General features: G+C 44.2%; 1 protein-coding gene, 1 long non-coding RNA gene and 1 other non-coding gene across 3 annotated transcripts; 2 read left to right on the forward strand and 1 right to left on the reverse strand.

The window, feature by feature from the left end:
* The first annotated feature begins 298 nt into the window (after nt 1-298).
* On the forward strand, nt 299-7,167 carry LOC137439801 (small ribosomal subunit protein eS4, Y). Its single transcript, XM_068135902.2, has 7 exons — nt 299-364; nt 669-746; nt 1,916-2,096; nt 2,410-2,507; nt 6,117-6,288; nt 6,482-6,639; nt 7,009-7,167. Exons 1-7 carry the CDS (start codon nt 362-364, stop codon nt 7,111-7,113), a joined length of 795 nt encoding a protein of 264 aa, XP_067992003.1. The 5' UTR covers nt 299-361; the 3' UTR covers nt 7,114-7,167.
* LOC137411515 (small nucleolar RNA SNORA16B/SNORA16A family) lies at nt 6,746-6,884 on the forward strand. Its single transcript, XR_010981346.1, has one exon. It is a non-coding gene; the product is annotated as a small nucleolar RNA SNORA16B/SNORA16A family (small nucleolar RNA).
* A 1,152-nt stretch (nt 7,168-8,319) lies between the features above and the next one.
* LOC144888881 (uncharacterized) lies at nt 8,320-10,588 on the reverse strand. Its single transcript, XR_013621444.1, has 2 exons — nt 10,162-10,588; nt 8,320-9,669 (listed from the first exon to the last, which is right to left on the reverse strand). It is a non-coding gene; the product is annotated as an uncharacterized LOC144888881 (long non-coding RNA).
* Between the last annotated feature and the right edge of the window lie 6,055 nt (nt 10,589-16,643).

Genomic DNA, 16,643 nt, shown 5'->3' on the forward strand with positions numbered 1-16,643 from the left:
TCGCACCGTTTCTAAAAAAAATTGATTTTCAGTACAACTTAGTGGAATAAATGTAAGCCACGAAAAGAAGTGTAGTTTGCTGAAATATAACAAGTATAATAGCAAATATGAGCACACAAGGTTGAAACGGTACATACTCTTGCATTTTCACCTCATCTTGTTTTTATATCGTTTAATACTCCAAAGGAAAAATCGCGAGTGTCGCTTTAATAAATATTTTTGCGGTTATAAAAAAATAAAAATCTGTGGTAAAGTGCCTTCCAAATGATAAAATTAATATTCGTGGCGAGTTTTACGTTCGTTTCCGGGGAAGCGGTGCATTGTGGGAGAGCGATCTCTCTTTTCTTCCCGGGGCGCCAACATGGTGAGTGCTTTCGCCGACCTCTCGCGCAATCCGCTTTCATCGGCTCGTTTGTTGTCTTTTTAAACGTCACTCGTGTAGATTGTTGTTTATTTCGCTGTTAGGTGTACGGATTCCACATTCATGTGTGCGCTTTGTGTTATTCCAATCGTTTTTATCTCGTCGGGCCTTGTTTGAGCCAACGTGGCAGCGCCATAGGTGATGTTTAAACACAATTCATACCTTTCGTGTTGTGCGACCTTTTTTGTGCTCGTTTCGATTATTAATTTTTATTTTCAAATCCTCTTTCTCTGACTGACTTGTGTAGGCCCGAGGCCCGAAGAAGCATTTGAAGCGCTTGGCTGCGCCCAAGCACTGGATGCTGGACAAGCTCACAGGAGTCTTCGTGAGTCGATCAGAACCTCCAGCCTTTCCTTAGTTATTCGAACGATCAATAAGGCGAGAGCTGGTTTGTAATATGTCTTATGAGCATATTACAGTTACACCTTTATATCAGTTATCACATAATATATGCCTAATATTACATAATATAGGTAATATTAGGTGTCCAAATGCTTTATACCTCTCCCACCTCCCCACAAGCCCTCTCCCACCTCCCCCCAAGCCCTCTCCCACCTCCCCCCAAGCCCTCTCCCATCTCCCCCCAAGCCCTCTCCCTCCCACAGATCTCCCGATGTCCCTGCTCTCAAATGTTGTATTTGTGTCCTTCCCCCTCTCTCCCCATCTTGTCTACCGCTCCCCTTATTATATGTTTTATGTGTCGGTTAGATTTTTTTTTGTGTGTGATTATTAATGTTGGCTCTTTCAGGAGCCTCGATCTTGTATGCAAAAAAAAAGGAAAAAACCGTTATCCTTTGGTCTAGTGTGGAATGAATGAAGAGAACTCGGACTGAAATCACGTTTCATTGATCTTCGTGACCTTTGCCTTTGGAGAAGGTGCACGAATCCAAAATGAAGTCTCCCCTCGGTATTTGCTTGGTACACCTGTTGTCTATGCCAGGTGTTTTACGGTTGGACACACGAGGTAACCTGGGATATCAGTGAGGACTAATTTTCAACTGGAGTCACATATTGGACGGATTGGTAGGGAATAATCGTCATTGGCTTTTAAAAGAACACGTTGTGATTGATGCTGCAAGTGTTTATCCATTTTAATACTTCAGGATAAATTTAATCTTGTTTAAAAAGAAAAACGCCGAGTAGGCCCTCTAAAAAATGTTTTTTGATGTAATCGATGGTCGGAACTTACAAGACAGGCTAGAAGTGAAGAAGAAGATGATGGTACATTTGGAAAATCCGATTGGCGATGATTTGAAATCGCTTTGTGCGGTTAGGATGTGTTCAGAAAGCGTATCCAGGTGGATGGTGTGCTTGTGCTGTGGATGAAAAGCTGTGAACCTGTAGGGCGTGGTCGTTATTTAGATTCAGACTGTTGTGACGTTTGGTTGTAAAGGTGATGTTTGCTCGCAGGTGTCCAATATACATATATATATGGCCGCACAAGTAGGCTTTCTGGGTATTTTCACTTATTGTCTGGCCTGCGTCTTCTTGCAGGCTCCGAGACCCTCCACTGGTCCTCACAAGCTGCGTGAATGCCTCCCGCTCATCATCTTCCTCCGCAACAGGCTCAGGTACGCGCTGACTTACGATGAGGTGAAGAAGATTTGCATGCAGCGCCTCATCAAGATCGATGGCAAAGTTCGTACGGACATCACGTACCCTGCTGGATTCATGGGTAAGGAGCTGTTAGAGGGAGAAGCTTGCTTAGTTTTATTTATTTAGCGAAGGAACAACTTGCAAAATGGCTGCACAAGCATGTTCTGTGCTGCCTGTGCCCCGAGCAGCCTTTTTGATGCCAAAATAGATGATTCTGACACCGTCACCAAATGCCAATTTACCCTATGGCTTGTTGGTAACATGATGAACTGACATAGTTGGTTTTCTTTGTTAGAACTTGTTATTTTTTAATATCGAGCACCTCATGATTGAAGTCCCCGTCCAACCAACTCCTTGTAGCAAGCAGTTCTGATACTGTGCACTCGTTGCAGACGTCATCACCATCGACAAGACGTCCGAGAACTTCCGCCTGATCTATGACACGAAGGGCCGCTTTGCCATCCACCGCATCACCGCCGAGGAGGCGAAGGTGAGTGTGCACCTTTACTTTCATTCGCTCGTGTGGTCACAAACCTGGACGGTGATGCCGGCGAAGACTTCTAATTTATTTTCTTCAAATTTAACCCTCTTTAATTAATTACTTAATTTATCTCCTCAGTACAAGCTATGCAAACCACCGTTTAGAGGCCATTTTTCCCCGCAAAGCGGGGGTTGGCCTTTTCGGGGACCGTGGTAGTTGTTGTTTTTTGGTCCCCTTTTTGAAGCAATGTTTTACGGCCGGATGCCCTTCCTGACGCCAACCCTTTTTGCCGCCTTCAACGACAAACAGGGAATTACCAGTGAGCTGGTACTCAATTAGCCGACCTCGGAAGGATGACAGGCTGAGTCAACCCCCCTGGCGTTAATTCGGCGATCGACCGAGATTCGAACCCAGGATCCTAGGATCCTAAGCCGGCACCCTAGCCGCTAGCCCAACACCAGGGACCCAGCTATGCAAGATCCGAATTAATTTATTTATTAATTTATCTCCTCAGTACAGGCTATGCAAGATCCGAATTAGTTTATTTATTAATTTATCTCCTCCGTACAAGCTATGCAAGATCCGAATTAATTTATTTATTAATTTATCTCCTAACCCTGGTGTTGGGCTAGTGGCTAGGGTGCCGGCTTAGGATCCTAGGATCCTAGGATCCTGGGTTCGAATCCCGGTCAATCGCTGAATTAACGCCAGGGGGGTTGACTCAGCCTGTCATCCTTCCGAGGTCGGCTAATTGAGTACCAGTTCACTGGTAATTCCCTGTTTGTCGTTAAAGGCGGCAAAAAGGGTTGGCGTCAGGAAGGGCATCCGGCCGTAAAACATTGCTTCAAAAAGGGGACCAAAAAAACAACAACAACCACGGTGCCCGAAAAAGGCCAACCCCCGCAAAATGGCCTCTAAAGGTGGTTATTAATTTATCTCCTCTACAAGCCATGCAAGATTGGAATTTATTTATTTATTTATTTATCTCCTCAGTACAAGCCGTGCAAGATCCGAATTAATTTATCTCCTCGGTACAAGCTATGCAAGATCCTAATTTCTTTATTTATTAATTTATCTCCTCCGTACAAGCCATGCAAGATCCCAATTAATTTATTTATTAATTTATCTCCTCCGTACAAGCCATGCAAGATCGGAATTAATTTATTAATTTATCTCCTCAGTACAAGCTATGCAAGATCCTAATTAATTTATTTATTAATTTATCTTCTCAGTACAAGCTATGCAAGATCCTTATTTATTTATTTATTTATCTCCTCAGTACAAGCCATGCAAGGTCCGAATTAATTTATTTATTAATTTATCTCCTCAGTACAAGCTGTGCAAGATCCTAATTTATTAATTTATCTCAGTACAAGCTATGCAAGATCCTTATTTATTTATTAATTTATCTCCGTGCAAGCTCTGCAAGATCCTAATTAATTAATTAATTTATCTCCTCCGTACAAGCCATGCAAGATCGGAATTAATTTATTAATTTATCTCCTCAGTACAAGCTATGCAAGATCCGAATTAATTTATTTTTTAATTTATCTCCTCCGTACAAGCTATGCAAGATCCGAATTTATTTATTTATTAATTTATCTCAGTACAAGCCATGCAAGATCGGAATTTATTTATTTATTAATTTATCTCCTCCGTACAAGCTATGCAAGATCCGAATTTATTTATTTATTAATTTATCTCCTCCGTACAAGCTATGCAAGATCCGAATTTATTTATTTATTAATTTATCTCCTCCGTACAAGCTATGCAAGATCCGAATTTATTTATTTATTAATTTATCCTCAGTACAAGCCGTGCAAGATCGGAATTAATTTATTTATTAATTTATCTCCTCGGTACAAACCGCGCAAGATCCGAATTTATTTATTTATTTATTTATCTCCTCCGTACAAACTATGCAAGATCCGAATTTATTTATTTATTAATTTATCTCCTCAGTACAAGCCGTGCAAGATCCTAATTAATTAATTTATTTATTTATCTCAGTACAAGCCATGCAAGATCCGAATTAATTTCTTTATTAATTTATCTCCTCAGTACAAGCTATGCAAGATCCTAATTAATTTATTTATTAATTTATCTTCTCAGTACAAGCTATGCAAGATCCTTATTTATTTATTTATTTATCTCCTCAGTACAAGCCATGCAAGGTCCGAATTAATTTATTTATTAATTTATCTCCTCAGTACAAGCTGTGCAAGATCCTAATTTATTAATTTATTAATTTATCTCAGTACAAGCTATGCACGATCCTTATTTATTTATTAATTTATCTCCGTGCAAGCTCTGCAAGATCCTAATTAATTAATTAATTAATCTCAGTACAAGCTATGCAAAGATCCTTATTTATTTATTAATTTATCTCCTCAGTACAAGCTATGCAAGATCCTTATTTATTTATTAATTTATCTCCTCAGTACAAGCTATGCAAGATCCTTATTTATTTATTAATTTATCTCTGTACAAGCTCTGCAAGATCCTAATTTATTAATTTATTAATTTATCTCAGTACAAGCTATGCACGATCCTTATTTATTTATTTATTTATCTCCTCAGTACAAACTATGCAAGATCCGAATTTATTTATTTATTAATTTATCTCCTCAGTACAAGCCGTGCAAGATCCTAATTTATTTATTTATTTATTTATCTCAGTACAAGCCATGCAAGATCCGAATTAATTTCTTTATTAATTTATCTCCTCAGTACAAGCTATGCAAGATCCTAATTTATTTATTTATTTATCTCCTCAGTACAAGCTATGCAAGATCCTAATTAATTTATTTATTAATTTATCTTCTCAGTACAAGCTATGCAAGATCCTTATTTATTTATTTATTTATCTCCTCAGTACAAGCCATGCAAGGTCCGAATTAATTTATTTATTAATTTATCTACTCAGTACAAGCTGTGCAAGATCCTAATTTATTAATTTATTAATTTATCTCAGTACAAGCTATGCAAGATCCTTATTTATTTATTTATTTATCTCCGTGCAAGCTCTGCAAGATCCTAATTAATTAATTAATTAATCTCAGTACAAGCTATGCAAAGATCCTTATTTATTTATTAATTTATCTCCTCAGTACAAGCTATGCAAGATCCTTATTTATTTATTAATTTATCTCCTCAGTACAAGCTATGCAAGATCCTTATTTATTTATTAATTTATCTCTGTACAAGCTCTGCAAGATCCTAATTTATTAATTTATTAATTTATCTCAGTACAAGCTATGCACGATCCTTATTTATTTATTAATTTATCTCCTCAGTACAAGCTATGCAAGATCCTTATTTATTTATTAATTTATCTCTGTACAAGCTATGCAAGATCCTTATTTATTTATTAATTTATCTCCTCAGTACAAGCTATGCAAGATCCTTATTTATTTATTAATTTATCTCTGTACAAGCTCTGCAAGATCCTAATTTATTAATTTATTAATTTATCTCAGTACAAGCTATGCACGATCCTTATTTATTAATTAATTTATCTCCTCAGTACAAGCTATGCAATATCCTTATTTATTAATTAAATTATCTACGTACAAGCTCTGCAAGATCCTAATTAATTTATTTATTTATTTATCTCAGTACAAGCTATGCAAGATCCGGAAGCGTCGTGTCGCATCCAAAGGAATCCCATTTGTCGTGACCCATGACGCCCGCACCATCCGCTACCCTGATCCCCTAATTAAGGAGAACGATACTGTGCAAGTCAACCTTGAGAACGGCAAGATCACGGACTTCATAAAGTTTGAGACCGGTAAGGTACCCGTGGCTCACACTGCACATTCAGCGGTCTGTGATGTCACTTTACAATGGAGACTGTAGGATGACCCTGCGGATATGGGACTGAGATCAAGGCGAAGATTAATTTTGTCACAACTTGGACATTCCTTGAAAACATTGTGTTCACGAAAGTCTTCCAGCTCTCCCTCCTCTGCCCTCCTTCACAGGCAATCTGTGCATGGTGACCGGTGGTGCCAACTTGGGTCGGGTCGGTATCATTACCAGCAGGGAACGCCACCCCGGCTCCTTCGACGTGGTTCACGTGAAGGACACGGCCGGAAACACGTTCGCCACTCGTCTTGGAAACATCTTCGTCATCGGGAAGGTGCATGTTGCTCGGTGGTGGTTTTGTGTGCTGTGGTGGTTTTGTATCTCAGGGTAACGTCGTTAAAGTCGGAGGTGGGGGTATGCTGAATTTTACAAAGGTGGTAGTCGGCCCTAATCGAAGCTGCAATGGGCTGCTCGTGCCCACTGCAGTCAAATCGGAGCCAAAAGCAAGGTGTTTCACGACGGTCGCTGGGAGCTGCTACTTTTGTCAGCTTTATGGCAACATTATGTGGAACTACATGTGAAGTCTGCCCCACTTTGGGTGCTTATGTGTATCACCACGTCGGTGTCCAATTACCATGCAAGACCGTCATGCCTGTTCCTGAATGAACCGTCCGTGTGCTGCTGGTTTTTTTTCTCTCCTCAGGCTCAGAAAGCATGGGTTTCCCTCCCACGTGGGAAGGGAATCAGGTTGACAATCGCAGAAGAAAGGGACAAGCGGCTTACCCTTAAACAACAACAAGCAGGCTGAGCTCAATTTGCAGTGGATTCCTTTTGAATATTAAATAAAGCCTCTGATGATGAATTGCTGTTTGCGTTTTTTCTTTTCTCGTTTTGGTATCGCATTCTGGAACTTTTTGCATTGCATTCTGGAATAAGTTTTGGGAACTGAGGCGTGCTGACGAGGAGGGGAGGGTCTTTGAAGCTGAAGGGAAAGGTGTATGCTGCATGTGTGAGAAGTGTTATGATTTATGGGAGCGAGACATGGGTAATGAACGTAGAGCAGCAACGAAGGCTGGAAAGGGTGGAAATGCGAATGGTTCGGTGGATGTGCGGAGTATCGTTGAGAGAGGAAGACAAATGATGAATTGCGAAAGATGATGGGAATAGAGCCTGTGATTGATGCTGTGAAGAGGAACAGGTTGCGATGGTTTGGTCATGTATTGAGGAGGGATGAAAGTGACTGGTTGAGAAGAGTGATGGAAGTTAATGTAGAAGGAAGTAGAGGACGGGGAAGACCGAGAAAGACTTGGCTGAAGGTGGTGGAAGAAGAAATGCGGGCAAGGGGGGTAACAAGGGGAGATGCAGAAAATGGAGAAGGTCCGGAAGGCTAATCCCCACTAACAGGGAAAATGGACTTAAAATGGATGTTGTATTCTGGGAGGAATGTTAAAGCTTCATTTAGTGGGAAATATGGCTGTTCCAAATTTCCTTTGAGTATTTTTTTTTTTTTAGGAAACAGTTTGGAGAAGTTTGTGATTAGTAAATGCCAAAAGGCACAATACTCATCTTTGGTTCGAGTTGTCTTCAAAGTGGGTGGGCAAAATGGCTTCGACCTACAGGTACATACCTCCAAGCTGTCTCGTCGATTTAAATTCCAACGCACCTATAAAGTGCCATCCTGGTGTTTCACAGGCAGGGTGATGCATAAATGTGGATGTTATACTGGACGTCTCGTCTCCCGGCATTAGTTCGTGGACATTAAAAGATCCCCTGCAGTGTCCGTGAAGAAGCGAGCCACCGCCAGCACCTTCAACACATTAATTATTGCCCGATCTACAGCTGCTATATTAAAGGCAATGGTATCACCCCGGCCAAGAAACCACTCCGGCAGCACCAATGTTCTGCAACAGTATGGTAAATCGGAAAATAACCAAAACCAAATGCATGTCAGTGGTGGTTGTGCCCCTCTGCCCTCACAACTACCACCCCCCTTCACAACAGTGGATCACAGACGTGCAAAATCAAGACTTTATTCAGTCAGGTGGTTCATAATTTAGAAACTAAATACAAACCCTATGAAGTGGAAGGAAAGCATTGGGTTAGGTTCCAATCTACGTGCTACATACCCACAGGTAGGCGAGTGGTTCATAAAAGTACCAACACGGACGTGACGGGCAGGGAATGGAAGGACTACACCGAGCGCAGACGCCAGGGGTCTTGGCTCCGGACTCCACGCTCAAAAGGGAACAGACCCAGAACGGGGTAGATAAAACGGGTACACGACCTGCACAGTGACGTCAACGGTAAAAACAAACACTACAGTGGTTGTGATATTCTATGAAAGGCACGTGTCACATTCACGCCCTCGTGCGTTACCTACGTGGATCCGGGAATAGAAACTCTCCCAAGCCAAAGGCGGGAAGTTGAAACGTGGTGGGAATTGAACACCAGGGGCCGCTCGTCGCCAATCGGACGGGGTGGAGTGGGTGAGATGTGGAAAGGGGATTTCAGGTCCACCAAGGGCAAAAGTATGTCACATTCTGTACAAATTTCAACACCGCGTAATGGCGGCAATTAAAATTATTTTATTTTATATAAGAAAATAACACCAAAGCCCAAAGGTTCCAGTCTTGGGCACGTGCTCCGAAAAGAGTCACAGGGACGACCTCTCATTGTCCGTACACAAAGGCTCCGGACAAGAAATCCACCTCGTCCTGCCCTAACCACAGCTCCGGCAGCTCCTGGACCCGGTCCAGTCCAAGTTCCCGCACCACAGACATCAGGAGCTCCTCGTCCACAGAGTCTGCCTTGGGGAAGGCCACAAAGGCGTGCGGCGTGCCGGGAAAGCCGGTCGCTTGGTGCAGCATGAGGCCGGTGGACATGGGCCGGTAGTAGCCCTGCATGGCGGGCCCCGCGCCGCCGTAAGGAGACCCCAGAGGGTAGCCGACCATTTTTTGCTGTTGCTGCAGAGTGGCGGAAGCGGGACCGGCCGGGTGCTGATGCCCACCCTGCCCGCTCAGGAACGCTCCCGGGTGTTGGTGGTGCTGAGGCAGCGGGTGCTGGTGCTGGTGGTGCGGGTGGTGCGGATGAGGGTGATGCGGGTGGCCGTGGGATTGCATCGCCCCGGCGACGTGTCCCAGGGCCGCCGCCTGCCCCACGGCTCCGTGGTGGGGCTTGCAGAGCCGACCGGCGGCGCCGGGGTGGCAGGAGGGGTACTGCCCGCTCACCTGGCACGCGTGCCCGTACGGTCGCCCGGAGAACTGGCTCCTGGCCGGCGGGTACGGGTACGACAAAGCAGCTGGACCAGCGGTTCCGGGGAATATGGCGTGGCTGTTAACAGGCATGATCATGGGTTCAGCCATGCCTGCGGCACGAGACAAAAAAGAGGAAAAATAAAGGACAAGTGAGGAAGAAGAAGAGGCATTCGGCAAAACACGAAAGCATATGGTGCTCCTTAAAATGCGCGATTTCTTGTCGGAAGTATGTCCATTTTAAAAAATAAAACATAGAAAATAGTAAAAGCAACGGGTGTCCGTTACACGGACAGACAAAGGTGCTGACAAGGGCGGTTAATCAAATGTAACGATGAACAACGGGCGCTGTCCGCCGAACAAAGAAACAGTTACATCAGAGCACGGTATGCACGGTATGCACGGTCTATATTGAGTGGACGCGCAGCACTGGCGGAAGCAGCAGCGTTTACCTTCAACATCGCAATACCATATCCAATCCGAATCATCTCGATACACTAAGGGCGGGAGATCATTACACCACGAGCGACAACTGAGCCGACCGAGTTCGGGGGAGACAGCAGGTTCGATATGAAGGAAAAATCCCAACCAAGTGTTCGACTTACCAACTCCAGGCGGAAAAGATTTCCCAGCCTCCGAACAGAAGCTCCCGAACGGCTCCTGCCCGGTTATTCTCGCACTCTAACCACAAGAAAGCGACCCGCGGGGGCTTTGTTCGCTGCAGTTTCGCTCCCACCTCTGCCCGCACCGCACCCCCCAAACTCTGCGACATACTCGCGGAGACGCATATATGTGTGAGCGACTCGGTACGAGGCAAAACGCGGAAGCGACGAGAGTGGCACCTGGAGCGCCCGCGGTGGTTGCACGAAAACCCCTTCGGTTTATTCGTCGTTCGTTCGTTCCGCGAGCACGCGTCCCTGACGTGCTGCGGCTTGCACCACACGTGCCGGTTCGACAGGGAAGGATCGGCGCCAAGTCGCGTTCGCGTCCACCGACGTGGTCCAGTTCGGGACGTCCATACCGGGATTTCGCGGCAGCCCGCAGGGCGCCGACCAATGAGCATCCTCTGCGGAGCGTTTAGCTCCGCCCCTCCCTCGCACATACACAGGCTCGTGCTGCCCCCGAGGCCGTCCGGGTACGCACAGCACGCACAGCACACCCTCCACGGTTCTCTCCCCTCCCACCCTCACCATTTCTGAGTTCTGCCGCACCGACCTATTAAGAAACTGCACGGTCACAATCCTGTGCAATCTTTTTTCGAATATTTAACCTTTTCTTGCAATTTCACGTCTCTGTCCCCATGGAAACGGGATTTTTTTTTTATAGTTACAGGAAAACTTGTATTATGCGGCCACCTGTACTATGCGGTCATTTTGCTTCACTGAGTAATGCAGGCTCAAAAAGATCAAAACATGGTTGTTCCTTCGGACGAGTGAGTGTACGTTCCGCTTTTAGCCGGTTCACCCTCCTCCGACAACCCTAACCCCGCCCTCAGCACCACCCAATCCCCCAGGGCACATTTCCCTCCTCCCAAAGGTTCCACGGCACTCACCACGTGCTTTTCATTCCCAGGGATCGCTGCTGCTGTGTAGGATGAATCCAGCACTTCACCACCTGGCACTGTGGGTGCTGTTTGGGAGATTTGCATCCCACTGTAGTTGGGTAGTTGTCAGAGTATGATGTAACTTCTCTTGTTATGTTCGCCGTCTGTTTTTGTGCATGCACGTACGAAGGTAGAGCACGAATGAGATAATGAGGAGGGAGGAGTTATAGATGATTACGTCGGTCACAAGCGGTCAGACGTCACAGACACGAATGGATAAACAAAGGCAACATCTGCAACACACGTACAAATCCCACTTCTTACGCTCAACATGACGGTCATCACCATATCTCACCAGCGCTTGTTAAATCTCACCATATCTCACCATATCTCAACAGGACTCATGCTGCAATCATCAACTCACCATATCTCACCAGAACTCATGCTATCATAATCAACTCACCATATCTCACCAGTACTGATGCAATCATCATCAACTCACCATATCTCACCAGTGCTCATGCAATCATCATCAACTCACCATAGCTCATCAGAACTCAGACGATCATCATCAACTCACCATATCTCACCAGCGCTTGTTAAATCTCACCAACTCACCATATCTCACCAGGACTCATGCTGTAATCATCAACTCACCATATCTCACCAGGACTCATGCTATCATAATCAACTCACAATATCTCATCAGAACTCACACGATCATCATCAACTCACCATATCTCACCAGGACTCATGCTATCATATTCAACTCACCATCTCTCACCAGGACTCATGCTATCATCATCAACTCAACATATCTCACCAGGACTCATGCTATCATAATCAACTCACAATATCTCATCAGAACTCACACGATCATCATCAACTCACAATATCTCACCAGGACTCATGCTTTCATAATCAACTCACCATCTCTCACCAGGACTCATGCTGTAATCATCAACTCACCATATCTCACCAGGACTCATGCTGTAATCATCAACTCACCATATATCACCAGTGCTTGTTAAATGTCACCAACTCACCATATTTCACCAGGACTCATGCTGTAATCATCAACTCACCATATCTCTCCAGGACTCATGCTATCATTATCAACTCACCATATCTCACCAGGACTGAATATCATAATCAACTCACCTTATCTCACCAGGATTCATGCAATCATCATCAACTCACCATATCTCATCAGTACTCACACGATCATCATCAACTCACCATATCTCACCAGGATGCATGCTATGATCATAAACTCACCAAATCTCATCAGAACTCACGCATTCATCATCAACTCACCATATCTCTCCAAGAGTCATGCTATCATTATCAACTCACCATATCTCACCAGGACTCATGCTATCATAATCAACTCACCATATCTCACCAGGATTCATGCAATCATCATAAACTCACCAAATCTCATCAGAACTCACGCATTCATCATCAACTCACCATATCTCACCAGAACTCATGCGATAACAATCAACTCACCATATCTCACCAGGACTTACACTATCAGCATCAACTCACCATATCTCACCAGGACTCATGCTATCATCAACAAATCACCATATCTCACCAGAACTCATGCTACCATCAACAATTCACCATATCTCATCAGAACTCATGTTATCATCACCAACTCACTAAATCTCACCAGAACTCATGCTATCATCACCATATCTCACCAGGACTCATGCTATCATCACCAAATCTCACCAGAACTCATGCTATCATCAACAACTCACCATATCTCACCAGAACTCATGTTATCATCACCAACTCACTATATCTCACCAGAACTCATGCTGTTATCACCAATTCACCATATCTCATGAGGACTCATACTTTCATCACCAACTCACCATATCTCACCAGGACTCATGCTATTATCACCAACACAACATATCTCACCAGGACTCATGCATTCATAATCAACTCACCATATCTCATTTGAACTCATGCTATCATAATCAACTCACCATATCTCGCCAAAACTCATGCTGTCATCATCAACTCACCATATCTCACCAGAACTCATGCCATCATCATCAACTCACAATATCTCACCACAACTCATGCTGTAATCATCAACTCACCATATCTCACCAGGACTCATGCAATCATCAACTCACCATATCTCATTTGAACTCATGCTATCATAATCAACTCACCATATCTCACCAGAACTCATGCTGTCATCATCAACTCACCATATCTCACCAGAACTCATGCTATCATGATCAACTCACCATATCTCACCAGGACTCATGCTGTCATCAACTCACCATATCTCATCAGAACTGACGCTATCATCATCAACTCACCATATCTCAACAGAACTCGTGCTGTCATCATCAACTCACCGGAACTCATGCTATCATCATCAACTCACCATATCTCACCAGGACTCATGCTATCACCATCAACTCACCATATCTCACCAGGACTCATGCTATCATCATCAACTCACCATATCTCACCAGAACTCATGACATCATCATCAACTCACCATATCTCACCAGAACTCATGCTATCATCATCAACTCACCATATCTCACCAGGACTCATGCTATCATTATCAACTCACCATATCTCACCAGGACTCATGCTATCATCATCAACTCACCATGTCTCTTCAAAACTCATGCTATCATCATCAACTCACCATATCTCACCAGGACTCATGCTATCATTATCAACTCACCATATCTCACCAGAACTCATGCTATCATCTTCAACTCACCATGTCTCACCAGGACTCATGCTGCAATCATCAACTCACCATATTTCACCAGGACTCATGCTATCATCATCAACTCACCATATCTCGCCAGTACTCATGCTATCATCATCAGCTCACCATATCTCACCAGAACTCATGACATCATCATCAACTCACCATATCTCACCAGAACTCGTGCTGTCATCATCAACTCACCGGAACTCATGCTATCATCATCAACTCACCATATCTCACCAGGACTCGTGCTATCACCATCAACTCACCATATCTCACCAGGACTCATGCTATCATCATCAACTCACCATATCTCACCAGAACTCATGACATCATCATCAACTCACCATATCTCACCAGAACTCATGCTATCATCATCAACTCACCATGTCTCGCCAGGACTCATGCTGCAATCATCAACTCACCATATTTCACCAGGACTCATGCTATCATAATCAACTCACCATATCTCGCCAGTACTCATGCAATCATCATCAACTCACCATATCTCACCAGGACTCATGCTATCATCTTCAACTCACCATGTCTCGACAGGACTCACACTATCATCCTCAACTCACCATATCTCACCAGGACTCATGCTTTCATCAACAACTCACCAGATCTCACCAGGACTCATGCTATCATTATCAAATCACCATATCTCACCAGGACTCATGCTATCATCATCAACTCACCATGTCTCACCAGGACTCATGATGTCACCATCAACTCACCATATCTCACCAGGACTCATGCTATCATTATCAAATCACCATATCTCACCAGAACTCATGCTGTAATCATCAACTCACCGGAACTCATGCTATCATCATCAACTAACCATATCTCACCAGGACTCATGATGTCACCATCAACTCACCATATCTCACCAGGACTCATGCTATCATTATCAACTCACCATATCTCACCAGAACTCATGACATCATCATCAACTCACCATATCTCACCAGAACTCATGCTATCATCATCAACTCACCATATCTCAGCAGGACTCATGCTATCATTATCAACTCACCATATCTCACCAGGACTCATGCTATCATCATCAACTCACCATGTCTCTTCAAAACTCATGCTATCATCATCAACTCACCATATCTCACCAGAACTCATGCTATCATCTTCAACTCACCATGTCTCGCCAGGACTCATGCTGCAATCATCAACTCACCATATTTCACCAGGAGTCATGCTATAATAATCAACTCACCATATCTCGCCAGTACTCGTGCAATCATCAACTCACCATATCTCACCAGGACTCACACTATCATCCTCAACTCACCAGATCTCACCAGGACTCATCCTATCATCAACAACTCACATTATCTCACCAGAACTCATGCTATCGTCATCTACTCACCATTTCTCACCAGAACTCATGCTATCATCATCAACTCACACATCTCACCAATTCCGAACGTCTTACCTGGACTCACAATATCACTGCCATGACCACGTCTCATCATGTCTCACCAGGACTCACATGACCACCTCAAACCGCATATCTGAACTCACCAACATTCACCAATTCCTCCTCGCCGTCTCACCAGGACGCATAATACAACCACCACGACCCCCCATCTCACCAGCTCACCACATCTCACCAAAAGACGCCGAAGTCAGCACCCTCAATCAGCATCTCACCAATTTATTCAGCATTCACCTCGACATACAATTCAACATTTATTGATGGGATCAATAGGGACGCACCACTCCTCACCATCTCTACGAGCACCGCTCACTCGGACACGTGTGTCGGAGTGTGGGTTAGTGAGACAGACAAACATGTTTTTGCGGAGACACCGTGTGGACGCTCTAAGTGTTTATACAGCACTCACTCCGAAGGCCGTCCGAGTCAGAGGGCAGGAAAATCCCGGCGGATGATTCCTGGGGTCGCAAACCCGAACCCCCTGGAGAATCGACACGTTTACGGTGGTTTAGCCAGACAGGTGCTTCAGGGAATCCCTAACGCAGGTGTACTCGCTCACGTGCGCAGCTAGGTCTACAGTTGCTTTTGTGGTGGAAACTTTCTAACTTTTTTCGAACGTGAAGGTGGTGACTGGACTTGTTCAATCGCAGGTGTTCACTTATACAAGCACCATGGAACCACCTTCCTGAGCATAAATATATAAAATAAAATAAAAATACATTAATGGGGACAATGGGGGAGAAGAAGCAGAGGAACGACAATAATAAGAAGACAAAAGAAGCATAGGAACAATAAAAAGGAGCAGCTTTCCTTCACTTTGTCTTGCCCATCACAAGACCTGCGTCACGTGATCGAGCACGTGAGCGTGTTTCGCGGGAAAACATGCACGCTGACATTTTGTTTCATTAGGCCTAAAAATGGGGATGAAGGAAATGCTTCAATTTCACGGATTCGATCTTTTTCTTTTGGGTTGGGACAATCATATTGCGTCATCATATCATATCAGGTAAACTGCCATCCTGGTGTTTCACAGGCAGGATGATTCATCAACGTGAGTGCCGTCCCTCGGATGGTCGTCCCGTCTGCCGATATTAGTTGGTGGACCTTAAAGATCCCACGGTGTCCTTCGCGAAGAGTAGGCGAGTTATCGCCGGCATCCTCAACAATCACAAATTCCTGCCCGAATGTCAAGCGTCAGGCCTCGCCAGCTTGTTCGTGAAAGACTTCGGCCAAAAACCGCTTCCACAAAACGTGGGAATATTTGCGTCATTTTAAGAAGAAGAAGGAGATTGCGATCCAATCAATGCTTCGCGTTTCATGATCAATC

Source organism: Myxine glutinosa, chromosome 14 (assembly GCF_964187855.1).
Source record: "Myxine glutinosa chromosome 14, kmMyxGlut1.1, whole genome shotgun sequence".
Classification (NCBI taxonomy): domain Eukaryota; kingdom Metazoa; phylum Chordata; class Myxini; order Myxiniformes; family Myxinidae; genus Myxine; species Myxine glutinosa.

What these genes read in the sequence shown, in the direction of transcription:
- LOC137439801 (XM_068135902.2), top strand. An exon ending in CTTCATAAAGTTTGAGACCG is followed by an intron (nt 6,289 to 6,481) that starts GTAAGGTACCCG and finishes CCTCCTTCACAG; the next exon opens with GCAATCTGTGCATGGTGACC. An exon ending in ACATCTTCGTCATCGGGAAG is followed by an intron (nt 6,640 to 7,008) that starts GTGCATGTTGCT and finishes TTCTCTCCTCAG; the next exon opens with GCTCAGAAAGCATGGGTTTC.